Below are 22,039 nucleotides of genomic sequence, written 5' to 3'. Positions count from 1 at the left end.
CGGGGGGAAGGGCTGTGGGCAGTTGGCTGGCCAGCCCCGTCCCCTGGTCAAACTCCCTGTTGAACTCCCTGTAGAGGGGACAATTTGCATATTAGCCTTTTATTATATAGGATAACAGAGCAAACAAAATCACTGAAAACTTTTAAGCAGAACTGAGTTAGAGATATGTGTTGTAATAAAAGTGGTAATGAATTCAGACTTATTGTAAGTTACAAGGCTAATAGCAGAATATTTAAACATATTCTCGCCATGGAGCCTGGAGGTGGGGATAATTAGGGGTCACCTTGGAAGCTGGTTACCAATGCATATGCCTGTGTGTGTGTGTGTGTTGTGTGTGTGTGTGTGTGTGTGTGTGTGTGTGTGTGTGTTACATCAAGTGTTAAAATTGCTCTCTGGATGATTTGATTCATCAAAGTATAAAAAGATAGATTTAACAATTGTATTTGAGCATTGGTCTTTCTTCGAATTGTGTTCTTTGTATCAAATGAGCATCACAAATGATTTAAGCAGAAGAAATTAAAATTACAGTTAAAAAGCACATCAAAATTATCATAAAATACACATATATGCATTAAAAAATCCAGACTGAGAAAGTAATCAAGCTGGGTTTGAGTGTAGTAAGTGCCACTTTTTTTTAAATTTTTATTGATATGAGAGAGGAAGGGAGAGGGAGAGAGAGATAGAAACATCAATGATGAAAGAGAATCATTGATTGGCTGCTTCCTGCACACCCCCTACTGGGGATTGAGCCTGCAACCCAGGCATGTGCCCTTGACTGGAATGGAACCTGGGACCCTTCAGTCTGCAGGCCGACACTCTATCCACTGAGCCAAACCGACTAGAGCAGTGCCACTTTTAATAGTAAATTCACTGCTGCAATATTTAAGAAAATTCATTTGAAGAAGTGAATTTTAAGTAAATTCATTCTAAGGCAAGCTAATAAGTTTGTCACTGAAAAAATATCAGGTAGTATATTCAGATGAGCAGTTCTTAGTTGATCTCTAGGAAAAAATTGAAAATGAAAATAGTATGATTTCTCTCAAGAATTTTAGAACTCACCAAATGCAACAAAAGGCTTTATGAGATGACATCATGTAGGAAATAAATACAAATTATGCTTATAAAAATTATGTTCACTTGTTTGGGGTATTAGTTTATTTAGCATATTTGTTCATATGTTGATCAAGGTAATTTTTGTGATGGTAGTTTAATACAAAGCAAATAAAAATATTTTATTTCTCCTTGTATGAAAGAATTATAAGAAAGACACTCAAGGGCAATTTCCCACTGACTTGTATTACAGGTTTTTAATACTAAAATCCATTGTTATTTAATGCTTTAGAGCAGGAGGCAGCAAACTTTTTCTGTAAAGAACCAGGCAACAAATATTTTTAGCTTTTCTGGCTCTATGGCCTTTGTCACAACTATTCAATTCCACCATTGTAACATGAAAACAACCATCAACAACACCTAAACAAATGAACGAGACTCTCTATAATAATAAAATCGTAATATGCTAATTAGACCGGACAGCTGAATGACCTTCCGGATGACCTTCCAGACAAAGCCCGGGGCTGTGGCTGTGAGGGCCGAGCCCCTTGCACGAATTTCGTGTATGGGGCCTCTAGTATTCAATAAAAGTTTAGCTATGGAGAATAAAATTGGAATTTCACATAATAATCATGTGTCACAAAATAGTCTTCTTCTTTTGATTTTATTTTTCAACCATTTAGAAACATAAAAACCTTTCATAGCTCACAGGCCACACAAAAACAGGTAGCAGGTCAGATTTGGTAAATGTCTGCACTAGCACCACCCTATTAATATGCTTATGGGCTGACAAGATAAGCAGTAAATAAGCAGTAAGTCACCAATGAAAAACAAAAACATGAAGGCCCACTAGATGTAAGCTCAGCTGCCTTCTGGGATACTTCAGTGCTAGACACCAGGTCAAAGACAATTAGCTGATGTTGAATTCATTAATTTTCTCATTGAAATATGCAGGGTGGCTGAACCATTGAAAACTATATGCACTCAAAACAATCTCACCAAAAAAAACTAAAAGGTCGGTATAACTGTTATCCTCATTTTATAGAATTTACCTTTCTAAAATGCTGTCATTATATATCTGATCTATATGGTCTGGAATGGATTGGGGGGGGGGGCAGGTATCTAAATATATATATTTGGTATACCAGACCCATCTTTTTTCATCCATCCATGCATCCATCCATCATTTTTTAAATTATTCAAGATAAAATAAAGAAAATGTAAAAATTCTACCAACTTAATGAGTATAGTATAGGTGTTATAACTATGAGCATTATTGTTAGTGTGTATGCCATGAAGTCTGATGAAGCATTGGATTTGTGGTCCTTCTCATACACCCTCCCAAACAGAGTTACTGTTAAGACAGGTCCAGATGGTGGCTTCAGGCTCAGCAAGCGTCCATCACTCAACACCTAATTAAAACACAAAGAAGTTGACTGGGTCTAACTTTAAGTTATACAACCCACAACACACTTTTAAAATTCAGTACAACTGGACAAGGGAACAATAAATATAATGGCCAGATTCTGTTCTATCAGAAATATTTGAAATGATACAGAAGAAAAGTTGGAGCCATGGAACTGGCACTGATTCATTTATTATTGAAATGCCTGTAATTTATTTACCTCAGAAAACATCCCATAAGGTAGTAGACATAAAACAGTGGATTTGGGAATATATAAGAGAAATCTAGTTCTCTCAGACAAGATAAAGACTCTGTGAAGGATTAGAAGGGATTGACTGACTGAGGGATTTCAGCTGAATCTCTATCAAGCCTGTCAATCACTCACCACAACTCCCTAACCTGCCCATTTTCCCCAACTCCCCACAGTAGCTGTTTCTACCAGGAGAAAGGAGTGAGAACAGAACTTGCAGGAAAAGCCAGTAGAAAAATGGGGCTGGGCAGAGTGCTTGGGCAATATGGATTATTTCTAGCCTCTAAAAACACATTTAAAAAAAACGACTCTTTACTTTCTTACCAACATCAGCCACTGAAATTCTCTCTCCTTGGCTTTTCATTCTTTCCTTTTCTCCTATGATCACATGGAACCTTCACCCACATCATGAGAGGGATTCCTTTTAACGACCCTAGGCCATCGCTGCTCAGTGATGCCAAGGGGCTTTTTTCTGGTGGGATTAGTCCTGAAACTCTTCATATCTTCCTTCTACCTTACACAGCCCAGCCTTGTCCCTACAGTTCCCACAACAGTATGTTTCTTTAATCTTAAGAACACACTAATTATTATATTAAGGCTTTCCAGATGAAAAATGCAACCTGGCCGCTGTGGCTCAGTGGTTGAGCATCGACCTATGAACCATGAGGTCATGGATTGATTCCCAGTCAGGGCACATGCCCTGGTTGCGGGCTCAATCCCCAGTGTGAGGTGAGCCTATCAATGAATCTCTCTCACCATTGATGTTTTTATCTCTCTCTCCCTCTCCCTTCCTCTTTGAAATCAATAAAAAAAATTTTTTTTTAAATACAGCCTGCTCAGTGTCTTTCCTTAGCCCTAAGGACAATTTTACCCTTTTCAAATAGAGATTTTTATGATTGTAAGCACTTGGATAGATTTTGTACTCAAAAAGTGCTTCCTCTTACATGAAATGAGTTGTCAATATTAAGCAAAGATTCTTACCTGAAATTCTCCAGGTGCAAGCTGAATTTCACTCAGCAGCACCTCAGGAAAGACATACTGGGTTCCAAACGTGCCACTGAGGGAGAACATTTCAAACCTGGTGGAAGCAGTTTCAACTGCGTGACCACAAGTGTGTAAGCTCGTTGTTTTACACTTCAGCAGAGTGCAAATCTAGAAAGTAAAGGCAAACCATGAATTCCTAGGCAAGCCAATAGAAACACTCTCCTGACCCTGAAAAAAATGCCCGGGTTCCTTTGTTTGCAAAAATAATATTATTTCCTCAATTGATTAATCCAGTTCATTGCTGAATAGCTAATACAACTAGCAATGGAAAAAAAAAAGGGGGATGTCTTCTTTTGAAGTTAAACAGAAAGCATTTAGGGCAAGTGTGTTAAGATGGGATACAAATAACTTTCTGATAAAGGTAGAATACATGCTTCTTTTTGTTCCCTTGAAATCCTATTAAAACTAACATTAATGTTTTTAAGATATAAGTCTAGAAGGATAGGGGTCCAGGAGGATAGACCATGGCACAATTTTAGAAGCAGGGATGTTAATGCCAAAGTCATAACTGAGTTAGCTGATCTAAGAATGCCAAGTCCTAAATTGGTAGTGAGGAAAGCCAAGAATCAACCCTGACTACATGCAGAATACTGCGGAGATTCCACTCCTGCTGCCTCGGTACCTCAGGAGCTGTTAAAGATGTGGTGGCTGAAGTAAGGAAAATTGGTGGGAAGTTGTTAAAGGTACCACGGATGGGCCTGCCCCTCCCCTATTCCAGTGAAAGACGGGCATTTATTTTCAGAGCGGGTAACGCAGATGACCTTTAGATGGAGGTTTTAAATGACGTGGTTGAAAGGGATTGCATGAATTAACCATGCGAAATGTTGGGATCATCGGACTTTACCACAATCCCACCCTGTGAGGTCATTTCTCCCACTTGACTAAGTACTGCCAGCAAGGCATTTACCCTTCAGGAATACAGGCGCTAGACAGGAGTTCCAGTTAAATTAATTGCAGATAAGTTAAAAATAGTAAAAATAGTTTTTAACATGAGAATGTCCCAAATATCACAAGGGACATACTTACATTTTAAAAAACAGATTCCTGCCCTAACCGGTTTGGCTCAGTGGATAGAGCATTGGCCTGCGGGCTGAAGAGTCCCAGGTTCAATTCCAGTCAAGGGCACGTACCTTGGTTGCGGGCACATCCCCAGTAGGGAGTGTGCAGGAGGCAGCTGATCGATGTTTCTCTCTCATCGATGTTTCTGACTCTCTATCCCTCTCCCTTCCTCTCTGTAAAAAATCAATAAAATATCTTTAAAAAAACAACAACAGATTCCTTGCTTACCTGAACTTTACATTTACTTGGTCATCCTGCGTTAGAAGGGTTTTAAAGCTTGAAAAACCTGACCAACCCAGGAGGAAGTCTCTACAGATACTCAGCTGAGGGATTCCCCTCACCAAAGGCTGAGTTAAATCACCCTACTGTGCAGCTTGGAAAGGCAAGGATTACCCACGTGCTCAGAACTTTCAGTCAGTTTTCGGTAATCCTAACGTGTCACCCTATATCTGAAAAAACTACTAAATTGAGAATTTTAAATTCCAAAACCTGTCAGGCACCAGTGGTTTTGTCAAGGGCACACGGCCCAGCAAAATAACAGAGGCCTTTGTTTACTTGACAGTCCTCACACCGAGAAGGGACTTACCACTGCTCTCTCCAGTGGAGCCAAGACTCTGGGGGAGAGAGAAAGGCAGGACAAGATTGAGGGGGAAAGGAAGAGAGAGAGAGAGAGAGAGAGAGAGAGAAAGAAAGAGAGAGAGAAAGCCAATAGATGGCTATCTTGTTTTATAACCAACTTAAAAAATCTATCACAAAAAAGAAACAATTATATCTCATAAGTTTTGAACTTGAAAAATATGGCAATGTAATATCATATATGTCCCATATGCATAGTGCAATTAATGTCAAAATGTCACAGAATATATGGTAATATTTATATGTCAATAAATTTTCTACAAAATAACTTGTTTAATTTTTAATTGTTGGGCATTTTCTCAATACCATTTTCCCTCCTTTCTCCAGTACCTTGGAACACTGATGTCCTACATTTTCAAACTTTTTTGTTGCTCTTTCCTTTAGACCTAATAATAATCAAGGTTCTCTCATCTTATGGAGAAACAAAGACCAAAAACAGAATTTGTGGCCAGTGTCTGTCTAGTTCTTGTCTCATTTCTCTTCCTCCTGTCTCAGACAAGGGTTTTGAAAAGGGCCCCACCAGCGTGGCTCAGTGGTTGAGCGTCAACCTATGAACCAGGAGGTCATGGCACATGCCTGGATTGCAGGCTTGATCCCCAGTAGGGGGCATGTAGGAGGGAGCCAATCAATGTTTCTATCTCTTTCTCCCTTCCTCTCTGAAATCAATTAAAATATATGTATTTTAAAAAAGAGTTTTGAAGAGGAAACCAGTCACTCATTCTTGCAAAATTTTTACTTCCCTTCAACTATTCAACCTACTGTAATCTGTCTTTCACTGTGTCATTATAAGCCTAGGAAATTCTACCAAAATTGCACTTATTTATGTCAGTAATGTTAAACATATTGCATTAACACACTTCACAATTTTCTCCTCCTAGGTCTCTACTTCCTTCCTGTCCATGATTGTTCTCTTTTTAAGTTTCCTTTATTTTTAAATCCTATTTGCAGGTCCTAATTCTCTATCCATTTTCTGCTCAAACACTGGAGCTCTGAAGGTTCCACCCCTAGACCAGGGTTCTTTACAGTCTATGTAGTCACCTTTTCACACCATTCACCCTTGTGGGTTTAACCAAGACCTTCATCCTGCTGATTCTCAAAACAATAGTTCTAAATACAGTGTCTCCCATAAGGATCAAACCCATATATTCAACAACCTCTGGATGGCCCCAGCTGAATGTACCTTAAGGACTCCAAAACCAGCACGGCCCAAGCAAAACTGAGCAGCGCCCACTGCTACCCAATCTGCTCCTCCTCATGCATTCTGTTCTGTCAGAGCATCACACTCAACCAGCCACTCTTGCCAGAACCTGGCACATTCTAGACCAGTGGTTCTCAACCTTCCTAATGTTTTCTGATGGTCTTAGGCGACTCCTGTGAAAGGGTCGTTCGACCCACAGGTTGAGAACCACTGCTCTAGGTTCTTCTTCCATCGGTCCTGACTTGTTAGGTTATGCCTTAGTAACACCAAACTGCTTGCTCTTCCTTGCATACCTTGTTCTCTCACAAATTCACACCCTTGATCATGCTCTCCACTCCACCTAGAGTTCCCTCCCACACTTTTTTACCTAGACATGAACAGATAACTTCAGTACAGACTGGCATCTGATAGAACAGAGAATGCACATTTTGCTGTAGAAATACTAAGGAGCTGTACTTAGCCTGATTTGGGGGTCCGGGGAAGATTCCTCATGAGGAGGGTCTAGACCAGCGGTTCTCAACCTGTGGGTCGCAACCCCTTTGGGGGTCGAACGACCCTTTCACAGGGGTCGCCTAAGACCATCGGAAAACACATATATAATTACATATTGTTTTTGTGATTAATCACTATGCTTTAATTATGTTCAATTTGTAACAATGGAAATACATCCTGCATATCAGATAATTACATTACAATTCATAACAGTAGCAAAATTACAGTTATGAAGTAGCAATGAAAATAATTTTATGGTTGGGGGTCACCACAACATGAGGAACTGTATTAAAGGGTCACGGCATTAGGAAGGTTGAGAACCACTGGTCTAGACTTATTCATCCTATATAATAAAAGGCTAATATGCAAATTGTCCCCTCGGGAGTTCAACTGCTCACTATAATGTGCACTGACCACCAGAAGGCATCATGGAATGAAGGAAGGCCCAGGCTGGCAGCCGGGGTAAGAAAGGTCCCAATCGGCCCTGATCGCCGGCCAGGCCTAGGGACCCTACCTGTGCATGAATTTCATGCACGGGGCCTCTAGTTTTCATATAATAAACACAGAATATATACCTGGTATGTAGTAGGCACTTGATAATTTTTTGTCAAAATGAACAAACACTGTAGAGTGCCTATCACACAGCAAACAAAATGTTAGACCATGGGGGCAGTTCCATCACTCAAAGGGCTTTCAGTCTCAGGATATTGCAATAATCTGGGCGAAAAAGGATTGGAGACCAGATCACGAATGATAAGACCCGAATGGGAAGAACAAGAAGTCTGATTTTTTTAGGAGTCCCATCACGTAAGACTATTATAGTTCCTGCTTCATAGCTGAATCTTTTCAGCAATAAACTATTTCACTGTACATCTCAGAGATCAACTTCATATGTCTCCAGGACATACTTACTGTTAAGCTGTATTCAACAAAATAGGCATTAGTGAACATATTGGGAAAATGGCTAACTTTGTTTAGGTAAGAAATATCTGACATTAATTACCCATTAAAATTGTCTCTAATGTGCCAAACCTGGTTTGGCTCAGTGGATAGAGTGTCAGCCTGCGGACTGAAAGGTCCCAGGTTCGATTCCGGTCAAGGGCATGTACCTGGGTTGTGGGCACATCCCCAGTAGGAGATGTGCAGGAGGCAGCTGATCGATGTTTCTCTCTCATCGATGTTTCTAACTCTCTATCTCTCTCCCTTCCTCTCTGTAAAAAAATCAATAAAATATATTTTTTTAAAAATTGTCTCTAATGTGACTATTATATCATTTCAAACAATGGTACTGCAAAATAAATGTTCTGCCTTTTTCCAACCAGTTTAATATTAGACTGACACTGACAATTGCAAGTTGGCAATGCTTAACTAAATTTGAATTTCAGACAAACAACAAAATTTTTAGTATACATATCCCCCAAAGTTGGACACACTTATACCAAAACCAATTCATTGTTTACCTGAAATTCAAATTGAACTGGGTATCTTATATTTTATCTGGTAACTCCACTGCCACCCAAATAAACATTACCTGTAAATGGTAGCTCCCTTCAACAGTATGTAGTCCATCAAATGCCCCTAGGGCATACACTTCATCTGCTCTCTTCTCAGACATCTTGTAGCTTAGATGACAGCAGAGATCTTTCTGACAAACTGTATAATTTCCTGTGACTCCTCTGAGCTCCAAGAAGGTGTATTCATCAAAAAAGACAGTGCCCTTAAACTCCTTGTTTCTCGTTGAGAATGCTTCTATTCCACTAGCATAAGAAGTCCAATTCACCACGACTGGGTGCTTTGGGTGGGAATCCAATCGTGAGAGAAGGAGTTTTCCCTTCTCTGTCTTCATATCATAATGAAATGCTCTTGGAGAATCAGGTGCATAGATGCCACTTCCTGGAAGCGATAAGTTGGAAATGACATTTGAAACAGAAAAGTGAAAATAATAACAGTTGTTATTATTTTAAACTCACATTAACATTTTACTTCCTCTAAGGTATATACTAGTATTTTTATTAACTTCAATGAAATATGCCAAGGACAACAGATGATAAAAATCCAATAGAGTCTGACACCAAGAAGCCAAGAAGAGTTGTCACATAAGAAGTGGTGAATTTGGGGGAAAAATGAAAAAGGGTGTTATTCAAGTTGAATAAAACTAAATAAATCTGAAAACAATTTATATGAAGATTAATTCTACAGCATGTCACCAGCTAGATACACAAAAATTAAGAGTTGAAAAACATTGTGTTAAGGAGTACATATTAGTTAGAAAAGAATTTTTTTTTTTTGCTTTTTGGATTCCATCAAGCTTGTAAATCTTAATAATTATACATTACCTGTCATTTTCTTTGAGGGGTGATGTATATTTGATGCAAGGAAATTGACCTTCATGCCCATAGCCCAAGCTGAGTGGAATTCAATAGCTGACAGATGTGGCAAAACATTCATCCACGCTGTGGGAAACAGAATGGTGTCCACATGGAAGTCTTTCACCAGGGCCACAGCAGGGTCGTGGAAGAGTATATCGAAGCATGTGAAAATGCCAAACCTTCCAAAGGTGGTGTCGAAAGTCACAACCTCAGGCTCCTTGGGTACATTGAATTGATCTTCACCCAAGAAAAGGTTTTGCTGCAATGAACAGAAGACGAAGACAGGGTAAATCTCTTTTTAGAAGTTGCTTGGATGTCACTGTGTCTGAAAAAGTACAAGTGCACATTGATTTGGCAGTGCTAATTTCATCTATGACCATCGGCTTCATAGGGAAAGAGTGCAGAACTTGAGATTACTATGGCTAATGGGAGCCTCTGGTTCAATCTCCACATTTTTAGATATGTACAAGGGAATCCTTATCTCTTAAGACCTTGAATCTTAAAATAGGTAGGAGTGAAATAGATAACGCATATTTGCCAAGAATGCATCTATTTTCTGAGGATAAAGGACTTTCTTTGCTTCCTTCTTGTTAAAACCAAGTCTATGTAAGTGGTTTTTCATTCTAGCCTTGAGCCATTGCCAAAGTATGTCTTTAAAAGGAGAAAGTCCAAAAGATGACATATATTTCAATGCAGGTAGGTCCTACTGATTCTCACACACTCCCAACAACACACTCCTGTGTTCCTAAATGCACACACACCTAATCTTTACTTTATCTGCTTTGTCTCTACTCAGCTTCTAAAGTATGCTTCTTATCAATAATAAGGATTTCCCCCTATTGTCCACTTTAATTTGTTATGCATTTAGTAACTATTTGCATTAAATTCTACCTTATGGTAGCGTGCCACCAGTTTTCCTTGAGAGTCAAACACCACATCAGTGTTGTACTGGTAACGGCCATCAGAAGGACACTGGGGGTCGCTGGCATTGCACGGCTTCTTGTCCCCGATATTTGCCACAACATAGATAGAGTTTTCCTTGGCCAGGCAGCTGAGTCTTTCTTGCACTGGGGTGTGGCCAAATCTGGTATGTGTTATTGGAAGAGGAAAACAAAAATCAAGCTTAGCTTTTAATAAAACTCAGGATGATAGCGGCCTGAACCTACTATGCAATATATATACACACACAAAAAATAAATTCTAAATGACATAGGTAGAAGGGAAAGATTAAAACAAAAAGAGACTTCATGCCAGCACCGGTTTGGCTCAGTGGATAGAGCGTCAGCCTGCGGACTGAAGGGTCCCGGGTTCGATTCCGGTCAAGGGCATGTACCTTGGTTGCGGGCACATCCCCTGTGGGACATGTGCAGGAGGCAGCTGATCAGTGTTTCTCTCTCATCGATGTTTCTAACTCTCTATCCCTCTCCCTTCCTCTCTGTAAAAAATCAATAAAATATATTTAAAAAAAAAAACAACAAAAAAACAAAAAGAGACTTCAGAGGAAGTAGATGCTTGTGGGAATTCATTTGTAGAAAACGATGCTAGAGTAACACTCCAGGCCATGTATTTTTTTCTTCATAGCATTTATCATCATTCATAATCATATATTCATTCATGTGTTAATCATATATTGTATGTTACATCTTATAGCTATTATGGGGCAAATGCACACTGAACCCATGCCTGACAGAAAACAGGCATTAAAAAAATATTTTGAATGAAAGAAGGTCAACTTAGAGCGAGGATTCTAGGAAGATGGCAAAGTTGGAAGCACCAAGAATCTATTCCTCTACTTAGATAACAATTGCAGAATCGGTCTGACATAATACTTCAGAACTCTGCAGTTTATTTGAAGGCTTGAAACTTCCAGGGGAAGGCTTTTAGGATAAATTGCAGTTAATTTCAGTCTATTTTAACACTGGTTCAGCAGTGACTACCCATGACCCATCTTTCCCCCAGCCCCCAGGGCAGGCAGCCATGAGGGTGTTCCCAGAGCACCTTGCAGGCAGCTTGTGGGAGCAAGGTGAGCAATAAGGCCCCTTTCCTCCAAATATTGGGAATCTGTGTTCTGAGCATCGATAACTGCTTCTGATCTCAGAGATGCAGACTCGGGGGCAGGCAGCCTTTGTTGCACCCCTCACGCATTGTTGCAAGTGACTTCTAGGGTATTTATATGGTCTTCCCCCCCCCCCCCTTTTGGGCACAGGACATTTAAGGACTAGGACATAAAAAAGCAATCGCATGTATAGGAGAATTTAGAAAGTCACCGTACATGCCCAGGGAAAGGCACAGGCTAACAAAAGACCTCAGAAGACCTTAAGTTACACCTCAAGCTTAGGCCCAGCACAGAAACAGCTTGTAACAATAAAAACAAACAAACAAGAGATACAAAACCCCGGGGAAGGAAGAAGTTTTGATTTCCAGTTATCACATTGTAAGATTCAAATGTCCACTTATCAAAAAAAAATCATAAGGCATACAAATAACCAGGAAAAATAAAGCACCAGATACCACCTTGGAGAAAGACCAAATGCCATACTTACTGGACACAAATTCTTCAATATGAGGTGTAGCAACAAAACTAACACATATTTCTTTTTCCCTATTCACAATTTCAGGGCTAGAAGGTTGGTTTTTGCCGTAGATCTCAGCAACCTTAGCATATGATTTATCTTTTCTTATGAAGATGAGACCTTTCACTTTTTAACTTAAAGGATGTACTTGATAGCTTCTTTTTATCATGTCCAAATTGCCAGCATCACTACTCTTGTGCTTTGGGGCCGTTAAGTAAAATAAGGGCTACCGGCACACAAGCACTGTGATACCGCATCAGTTGATCTGATAACAGATGGCTACTAAATGACTAATGGGTGGGTGTCCTGTACAGTGTGGATACACTGGACTCAGGGATGAATCACGTCCCAGATGGGAGAGTGGGACAGTGATAGATTTTACCACATTACTCAGAATAGCGCACAATTTAAAGCTTATGAATTGTTTATTTCTGCGATTTTCCACTTTCTATTTTTGGGCCACAGTTGACCACAGGTAGGTAACTGAAAACAGGAAATCAAAACCACAGATAAGGGAGGACTACTCTGTATACCACATTTTCTTAATCCATTTATTCGTTGATAGACACTTAAATTGCTTCCATGTCCCAGCTGTTGTGAATAATACTGCAATGAACATGGGAGTGCAGATATCTTTTCCAGATATCTTGGAAACTTCCTTTGGAAACACCCAGAAGTGATATTGCTGGATCACATGGTAGTCTTATTTTTTAAGTTTTTGAGGAACTGTTATGCTGCTTTCCATAGTGGCTGCACCAATTTACATTCCCACAAGGGTTTTTTCCCCCCATATTCTCTTAAGCGTTTGTTATCTTGTCCTTTTTTACAATAGCCATTTTACTAGATGTGAAGTGATATCTCAGTGTGGTATTGATTTACATTTCCCTGATGATCAGTGATGTTGAGCATCTTTTCACATATCTCTTGGCCATTTGTGTGTTTTCTTTGGAAAAGTGTCTGTTCAGCAGACTGATGAACTTCAGAGGGAAGGCAGGTTGGGTGGGTGGCAAGAGATCAACCAAAGAACTTATATGCATATATGCATAACCCATTGACACAGACAATAGTCTGGTAAAGGCCTGGCATCGGGGGAAGGAGTGGGCTAGAAGGGTGAATGGGGGCAAAAAGGGTACATCTGTATAACTTTCAACAATAAAGATAATTTCTTTTTTTTAAAAAAAAACTGTCTGTTTAGACCCTTTGCCTATTTGGAGTCATAAGGGATAGAACTCTGCACAAGAGGCTAAGAAACTTGTTCCAAATTTAATAGACAAGGAGTTACCATTAAATGCTTTGAGGACAAAAGTAACAGGATCTGAATTTTCTTTAATAGGACATCACAGTATAAAATGTACAAGAATGGTTAGAGACTAAGTGTAGGGAAGCCATTAGGAAGTTATTTCAATGGTTGAGATTAGAGACAACACGAGTTGGGCTAGAATGGTGCCAGCCAGTATGGAAAGTTGGGAATACAAGAACATTTGTTAATGCTTAATTTGTTTACTTTTATCATATTACCAGTTGTCCCAGAAAAGGAATTAAAATGCAATTTTGAAAAGTGAGATCTCAGAATATGTAATATCTATCCATATTTATTTTGTATTGGCACCACACAAAAATAATTTAAAAATGGTTACTACTAGGTTATTGAAGAATAGCTAAGATTAGGAGAGCTGTTGAATGAATGACAATGTGGTGCCATCTGCTGGCAATAGTAATGAAAGCTTTCTTTGAGTATCAAATCTAGACCATTAAATTTATAAATTGGTACAAAACCATAGCAATCACCTGAAAATATATCCTTGTAAAAGATCACGGATACAAGAACACATTTAAAAACTTATTTTAATGTATTTATATAAGTGAACATTTGATAGTTTTTCCCATCATTTGCTTCAATTCTATAGGAAATGCACAGAAATAAATATAACACATTGAACCACTTGAAACATATTTATCAAATCTTTCCAGGTCAATATTTTTAATCTGTTTTGGTCATCCCATTTTCCAGAATAGTACCTGTACATGAAGCATGTCAAACTCAAGAGCTAACACGGGCCAAATAAACAAGGTTTAAGTTTATGTGGGCCGCAAAAAAACAAAAGCTTCAATTTTCATAGAAACATAGCTCTATTTCAATAGAGACATGCTGAAAACAAAGGGCTGAAATAAATGAGTAATCATTTACATAAAATAATAGAACATTTTAATAAAAATTAATATTTTTTCTTGAACATTAACTTACCAAACACTGAATAACTGCACAAATTAATAAGCATAACGCAAATAAATCTATTTTTCTTGTTCTCCACAAGTGAAATATTTCCTGTTGTGTGTACCAAACAAGTTAGTCCAAGACTAATGACATGGCCATCGGCTGCTGAAATATTCGCTGCTAGTATTAGTGGAGAGAAATGGTGTGCCTGCGCATAAGGCATGTAAGGGAAATGGATGCAACACGATTATAGTAATCAGTCATTAGTGAATGTTGTAGGTCATTATTTATAATTATGTGTAATAGGATAGTGTAAAAATTAAGTTATGAAATTTTTATTAAAACGTTTCTTACATACCGTTATATTGGCTGGGCCACAAAAATATTCGTTGTGGGCCGCATGCAGCCCTTGGGCCGTGAGTTTGACATGCTTGCTGTAAATAATAGGTTCTCAAAAAATTTGTCCAATAACTGAATGAAGGCAAGGAACGGAGATGTAATTGGTGAAAAATATAAATAGAAAACAAGACTCTTTGAACTGGGGATTTTCTGGAGGCTCTTAGAAATTTGGTTCTAGGGAAGAGCCATTAAAAACCAAGTGAAGCCCTTGCTGGTTTGGCTTAGCGGATAGAGCATCAGCCTGTGGACCGAAGGGTCCCGGGTTTGATTCTGGTCAAGGGCACGTATCTCAGTTGCAGGCTCCTCCCCAGCCTGAGCCCTGGTTGGGGCTTGTGCAGAAGACAACCAATCGATGTGTTTCTCTCACATCAATGTTTCTGTCTTTCCCTCTCTCTTCCACTCTCTCTAAAAATCAATGGAAAAAATATCCTGGGGTGAGGATTAAGAAAAAGAACCAAATAAAGTTACTTTATAATGGAAGTGATAACAGAGGGGCTTTAGAAACTGAATTTCTAGCATGAGAAATGGAAAAATATGAAATAGTTATGATACAATGAAATGTGAGTAGATAATTACGATAAATAATATTAAACTTGGTCAAAATCAAGGTGGCTCTATAAGCAGTTACAGTAGTTTGTGTAGTTTTGAGAGCAATTCCAAAAGAGAAATTCCTAGAATTTTAGCATTTGGAAATAAGTGAGTTAACTGACATGAATCTCTTAGGTGCATCAGATATTGTTTTGCTTATATTAAAAGGAACAGTGCTACTTTCATCACACTTCATATTTCTTTGGACTAGACTTGATTTAAACCACTTACACAGTTCTGCTACATCACCTCCTAGATTGACAATTAGCTTAGGCTTTAAGGATTCTGTATACATTAACCACATCAAATAACTATCTGATGGATGAGAAAGAAAATTTTGAAATTCTAAACTGACACATGACTATTTTGCTATTGACTCACACATTTTTCAAATTATAGACACAACAGGGAAACAATTTTTCTGTTCACTAGTAAGAAGTCAGAAGACTAGAGTTTGGATCTGATTCTCCCACTAACCAGCTACCTACCCCATGACCAGATCCAGCCCCTCAGTGGATTTGATGGTTTCTATGTTACCTTCCAGCACTGATTTCTGTGATTTTATAATACATAGTTACTTTTCTATTAAATATTTCCAAATGACATCAACAATAATAAAGCTGTCTTGAAACTTAGAATTGATAGTGGATCTTATGCAATGATCTTCTGCAAAATTTTCCCAAGTGAAGTAAGCTCATGTTCATGATTGAATTTGTTAAGTCTGTCTGTTTACCTGTTGGGATGATTACAAGGGATCCAGTTCACTTGAGGGTCTGGGATATCTTCCAGGTATGGGTAGATAGATTCTCTATTGAAGTTCCAGCCATAAAGACCATCTTCTGGAGTCACAATAATATGTGCACCCTGTTAAACATGCAGCTTAATTAAAATATTTCTCAAATAAGCAAACAACCAAAAAGGGGCCTGCCTGCAAGAGGACCTGAGGAATTGAGTGGCTGACAAACCACCTTCAGGTGTATGTTTTTCCCTTTCAATCTTATTCCTTTGTTTTCTATACTCTTATAATTTATTTTCTTTGCCCAACCACTTGCATTTTCCAATCCTGACATCATCCTTTATTTATAACTAGAGGCCCAATGCCCGAAATTCGTGCAAGAGTAGGCCTTCCTTCCCCCAGCTGCTGGCACCAGCTTTCCTCTGGCACCTGGGACCTGGGCCTCCCTCGCAGTCCCAACTTCTTCTGGAAGGATGTCCGGTCTAATTAGCATATTACGCTTTTATTATTATAGATGTTTTTATTTTTTTTTTCTAAGCATGAATAGCTTTCCAGGCTACTCACAAGTTGACACCCATTGCAGTTGTTAACTATAAACCTAGCTCTTCCCCAAATCACCCCCTCCCTGAACTTAGACCAACTCTTGTACCTGAGTGTATGGAATTGATTTATAATTCAAATTCTTTTCCTCTGCTCCAGCCTTCCCTGTTGTATACCCTGCAAACATGATTCCTGCTTCTTAGGAGGGTGCCTAGAGGTACAACCTGGGCACCTTCGGGTGGGAGAGTCATCCTGGAAGCTGATTTTTGTATGTATAAGAATGTGTATTGATAGATATGTTATATGTATATATCCTTGACTTCCATGACATTTCACATATCTGTCTATACCTGAGTTATGAATATCTTATTTAAACCACATACTTAACCTTAAACCTTTCATTTAACTCAAGGACTTACTATGCATCATATACTAGTATACTTTTTACAAATTGGTAGTTACAGAATAGTCTCAAAGATGCAAATTATAGCATAGAGAATATAGTCAATGATATCATAATAACATGTATGGGAACTTGAAATATTGGGGGAGGTCACTCTGTAAAGAACATGATTTCCTAACAACTCTGCTGTACACCTGAAACTAATACAGAATAAAAAATAAAATAATAAAAAAACACATATACTTTTATCTAATTAAAATGAAATATGAAGTATATAATAGATAGCTTTATATGGATTGTATACATATATAAAACATACATTAGCATGTGTTAGTATTATGAAGTATGAAGTACCTTGTAATTAGAATGAAGTTTGAAGTATATAATACATACAGTTAAGTAGTTTGCAACTTAAGCTTGTTTTGGTGCTATAAACTAACCTAAAACCCTGCACACTCTTAAGAGAACAAAGTGCACCAAGGCCACTAATACTCTAAAAATAGCACATGACCCCTGACCCATTTATCCTCCACCCTCCATCTGTAGCAGAAAAGAGCAACAAAGTTGTTGAACTTACAGCAAGTTTCTCAAAGGAGTGCTGCCCCTGAATGATAACCAAGCTGTTCTTTCCATAAGTTTGTCTCACTATTAGGGAACTAATAATGTCTTTTTTCTAATAATTTGCGGAAAACAAAAGTTCTTGGCTACCCTGACATATATGTCTTCACCTACCTTAATGTTAGGGCAGTAATATTAACCATGCCCTGTTCTCTGTGATTGTTCTGTTCGGACAGAGAAAGCACATTCTAACCAGGCTGAGAGTAGTAAACCTTGGGACATGGGAGTTAATTTAGAAATGGAGCCCATTCTCCTTTTACTGAGAACTGCCTATCATCATGGAAAGATTAACAGCCTTATTGTGAAACAATGGGATCCCGGAAGCACCCCACCCCCTAGTCCACATTGCCAGTAATCTGTAATCATTTTACCCATTTTTATTCTATTTGCCTACTTCCCCACGCCTGTAACACCCAATTTTATTCCTTTTGCATACCCATTCTTATTCCTTTTGCCCACTTCCCCATGTAATCTTTGTCCTTCTACCCCATATAAGCAGCTGTTTTATGGAAGGGTGCAAAGCAGACTTTCGTGGATGATCTGCTGTTCTCCCACACTGCCGGCTTATTGTGGAATAAATGCTCATATGACTCAACCTGTTAGGGGCAAGAAAGGAATATTGGGGACTGGCTATGGTTGTGGGAAATAGTGATCATGCTCTGTTAGCCATGATTGCCTTGTGTTGGTTAAAGAAAGGACATTCTGACCTGGCTGGGAGTTGTAGGCTCTTGGGACCTGGGAGTCAGCCTTGGAATGCGGTCCATTCTCAGGGAAAGATTAACAACCTTGTTACCCAAACAATGGAGTCTCCCCCCCACACACACACACACACACAACCCCCCAGCTTCCTACATCCCCATGCCTATAGTCCAATTTCCCTGTGTAATTTTTGTCCTACCCTATATAAGCAGCTGGCCTATGGGGGGCGGCAGAGCAGATTTCTGGGAATGACCTGCTGCTCTCCCATACTGCCAGCAGTATTGGAATAAACAGTCCTTTTCTGAATCTCCGAGTGCATATGGTTTGTCGCTTCCCGCTCACCTGATTTCTGCCATAACAAAACCTGTCTGCTTAATTGGCTCAAGTAGTGACAGGCAGCCCGGACCCATTAGTTGTCCGGTTTCATTAACACATATGCAAATACGTACTCTGACACATATTTAATTGACCCTGGTAATTGACTCTGTCTCTTGGGACCCCACTCTCTACATAGAAGCCAGCACACTCAAGAGGAGGTACCTGTTTTGCTGCTGATGTGATGGCTCCCTCCAAAAGGTCCAGATTTCTGTTCATTAACCCCAATGCCAATTCACGGGACACTGGTGCGAGGGTGACATTCGGCAAAATCACTGCATGCTCATAAACAGCTGCAATGAAGGTGTCCAGGGAGCTGGCTTTTAAGACACAGAAAACTGAAATTGCCACACAAGTCAGCAGCTGAGAAGTCATCATGCTGAAGTCCAAGGACTGTTGAAAAACAGAGCAAGCCCTTGTTTATAGAGAGAAATTACAAGGAAGCACGTGGTTCTCAGAACTTAGTGCTTTAAAGACAAATCACAACATCTAGCTGTTACGGCCAAAGGTGATCCTGAGTTGGGAGTGGGGGGGGTGAAAGGATTGAGAAAAGACAGACAACAGAATGAAAGCTGGGTCTTGGTGGGACGCTGCTCCCTGATGAGGAGACAGCGCCAGCGCCCACAAGCCGTGTCTTTATTTTATAGCAGATGCCACGAGGCAAAGTAGGGGCGTGATCAAGTTGTTTACAGCATTCTCGTGAGTTTCAACCCTACTCAACTACATGCACCTGAACTCTATCACAAGGCACGTGGGTCCACGTGTTTGGACCATAGGTTCAAGCTTACAACCACAGCCGTTGGCTATAATTGTGCTGGGAGGGCCCTGCCCTCCAGCTGGGACTTGCACGTGGCAATGAGAGGACCCTGTCCTTTCATTAGTCCGAGGCTTGAACCTGGCCAAAACACTGTAGCCTCGCCCCATATCTAGCGTTAAAAAAACATGATGGCTTCACATCATAGACATAATGTAAGCACACTCTATAAAACACTCCTTATTGCACTCCTGAGGGCTGTGAGGACAGGATTACTCGGGCTTCTCGCTGTGTAGACAGCTGTCTTCTCCCCGTGTGTGTGCACCGGAGTCCAAATTTTCCGTTTGTAAAAACTCTGGTCATTGGATTTAGTGCCCAGCCCACTATAGAATGACTTCATCTTAACTACTTTCATCTAAAACTATCCTGTTTCCAAATAAGGTCACATTCTAAAGTACAGGTGGTTAGGACTTCCACATAGGAATTCTTAGAATTCATGTTTTAGAACTTTATAGGTGTAAATAATTTGAAGACTAAATTGCTTTGCAATTTTGATAGCAGTATCACTAGCAGAATATGAATGTCTAAATGCTACACTTTATTCACTTTAGTTTCCTCAAAATGGGGAAGCCAGGACAAAGAGGAATACAAAAGGGTCATTGCTATATAAAAATTGCCTTAAAATGTGGTGTCTTTGGACAGCAAACATGTCTGATCTCCTATTTCCTGTGCGTCCAGAATCTGGGGCGGTGTAGCTGGGTGCCTCTTTCGCGAGACTGCAATCAGGCTGGTGGCCTGGGCTGCAGTTATCTCAAAGCTCGGCTGGGAAGGATTCACTTCCTCGCTCCAGGCTCATATACATGGCTGATGGCAAGCCTCAGGTCCCCATTGACTGTTGCCCAGAGATGTGAGTTCCTTGCTTCAGGTCTTGGTCACACTTTTGTTTCTGGCTGCCCTAAGAGCCAGAGAGCAAGAGAACCCTCCCAGGATAGAAGCCGCAGTCTCTTAGTTAATCTAACGTGGAGTGTCACCTCATCACTTCAGTTGTATTGTATTCATTAAAAGCAAGTCAGTAGGTGGTCCAGCCCACACTTGACACAAGGTCATGCATGAATGAGGCAGAGATCATTGGGGACCATTTTAGAGGCTGCTGACCATAGGGTTAATAGGGAAGGAGAAACAATGACAGGGAGAATAAGAGTAAGAACTAAAGAGAGAAATAGAAGTAGTTGGAAGAGAGCATAATAGAAAATGGGGGGGGGCGGCTTAAAGATTTTGATATAGAATAAGTAGGCAAATTTTGTTTCAGTGCAAATTAAGTATAATATTTTTATATTTACAGAACTACTTATGCTTACCCATTTTATTTTTATATTTTATTTTGGATGGTGTTATTATAGTTCAGTTTGCAAATGGATATGTCTGAGTTTTTTGCTTCAGTGCTATAATAAATTTATTCTGTGGCTACCAAGGTAACCGAGAGGCTGTGACTGCTCCGCCCTCCTCAGTCTATGGCAAATCCTCGCTGCCTCTACTTGCTGACCTCCTTCTGGCTTTCCATTCCCAGGTGGTTGGGGATCCACATACTTCACAGTGAGATGTAATGTGTACATAAGAATTTATAGAAGGAAGTTCTGAAATAAAAGTTAAAACTGCCATGAGCTACAAAAAGATTTAAAAATTATTTGTTTGATGTTATTAAGTTAAAAATTATAGTAAGAAGCTCCCATTGGTATCCAGTCTGACATACAAAGAGCTTGAAAGTTGCCTCTCCCATTTTCACAACAAGAAAAAAGCTGAACTGAAAAATCAATCATTTTTCTTAGATCCAGCAGAGAACTGAGGTCACAAGACAAACCACGGCCCCAAAATTAGAGAGACAGGCTTACCTGGAGCAAAAGTCCACTTTTGGAGCCAGTACTGATGTTGACATAAAAATGTCCAAAGCTGTAGGGAATTTTTTCTGCGTTTATTTGAGCCAAAACTGAGGACAATTGCCAGGAAGCAAGATCTCAACTGACAGCTTTGTGATTTTCCTTTCACGCACTTGGAATTAAGGAGGGACTAAAAGGAAGATTACATGAAGGCAGGAGAGAGCAAGGCAGGGATTGGATTACAGGATAGTTAATGAGATCATGTGCTCTCTGGAGGGCGGTTTTACTTATGGCCTTCTGGGCATGTACTAGCCGAGTCTGAAAGGAGGCATTTCAAAGGTATGCTAACCTAGATTCACTGAAACAGTGGGCAGGTCTTGCTTAAGGTAGGGCGTGACTACTCACCAGGACCTGCCCCATTAGGAATTTAAGATCATCCTGGGAGGTTACTTTCCATAGAACCCCTTTTCATCCACAGTGGTATGACCACTTCAACTGTCCTTGATGAATTGCTAGAGGCTCAGTGTGGATAAATTTCAGAATTAAAAAACGAGGGGAATTTAGTGTTAGGAAAACGCTCACACTTTTGTGAGTTTTACCTCCAGAACACCAACAGATTCTCTGGGCAAACAATTGAGGAAAACAAAACAAAACACCTCTGGCCTCATACTTCCTAAAGGAAGAGAAATAAACCCACTTGGAAATAAGCCCTTGAGGAGGAAACTGGTCTTTGCAAGGCCTGTCAGGCATAAAACTGTGAAC

At 39.7% G+C, this 22,039-nt stretch overlaps 1 protein-coding gene across 2 annotated transcripts; it reads right to left on the bottom strand.

Annotated features, from left to right (window-relative positions):
- Nucleotides 1–1,127: 1,127 nt before the first annotated feature.
- On the bottom strand, nt 1,128–21,892 carry LOC102425091 (pantetheinase). Of its 2 annotated transcripts, XM_006084468.3 has the most exons (9): nt 21,293–21,892; nt 20,762–21,037; nt 18,815–19,042; nt 16,012–16,142; nt 10,395–10,587; nt 9,471–9,762; nt 8,666–9,027; nt 3,687–3,857; nt 1,128–2,462 (listed from the first exon to the last, which is right to left on the bottom strand). In XM_006084468.3, exons 3-9 carry the CDS (start codon nt 19,025–19,027, stop codon nt 2,280–2,282), a joined length of 1,545 nt encoding a protein of 514 aa, XP_006084530.1. In that variant the 5' UTR covers nt 19,028–19,042; nt 20,762–21,037; nt 21,293–21,892; the 3' UTR covers nt 1,128–2,279. The 2 variants fall into 2 exon arrangements, with proteins under 2 accessions (XP_006084530.1, XP_006084531.1); XM_006084469.3 differs by lacking the exon at nt 20,762–21,037.
- Between the last annotated feature and the right edge of the window lie 147 nt (nt 21,893–22,039).

The sequence above is a fragment of the Myotis lucifugus genome, unplaced genomic scaffold, assembly GCF_000147115.1.
Source record: "Myotis lucifugus unplaced genomic scaffold, Myoluc2.0 scaffold_11, whole genome shotgun sequence".
Classification (NCBI taxonomy): Eukaryota; Metazoa; Chordata; class Mammalia; order Chiroptera; family Vespertilionidae; genus Myotis; species Myotis lucifugus.
This window is presented reverse-complemented; position numbering and strand designations above follow the sequence as displayed.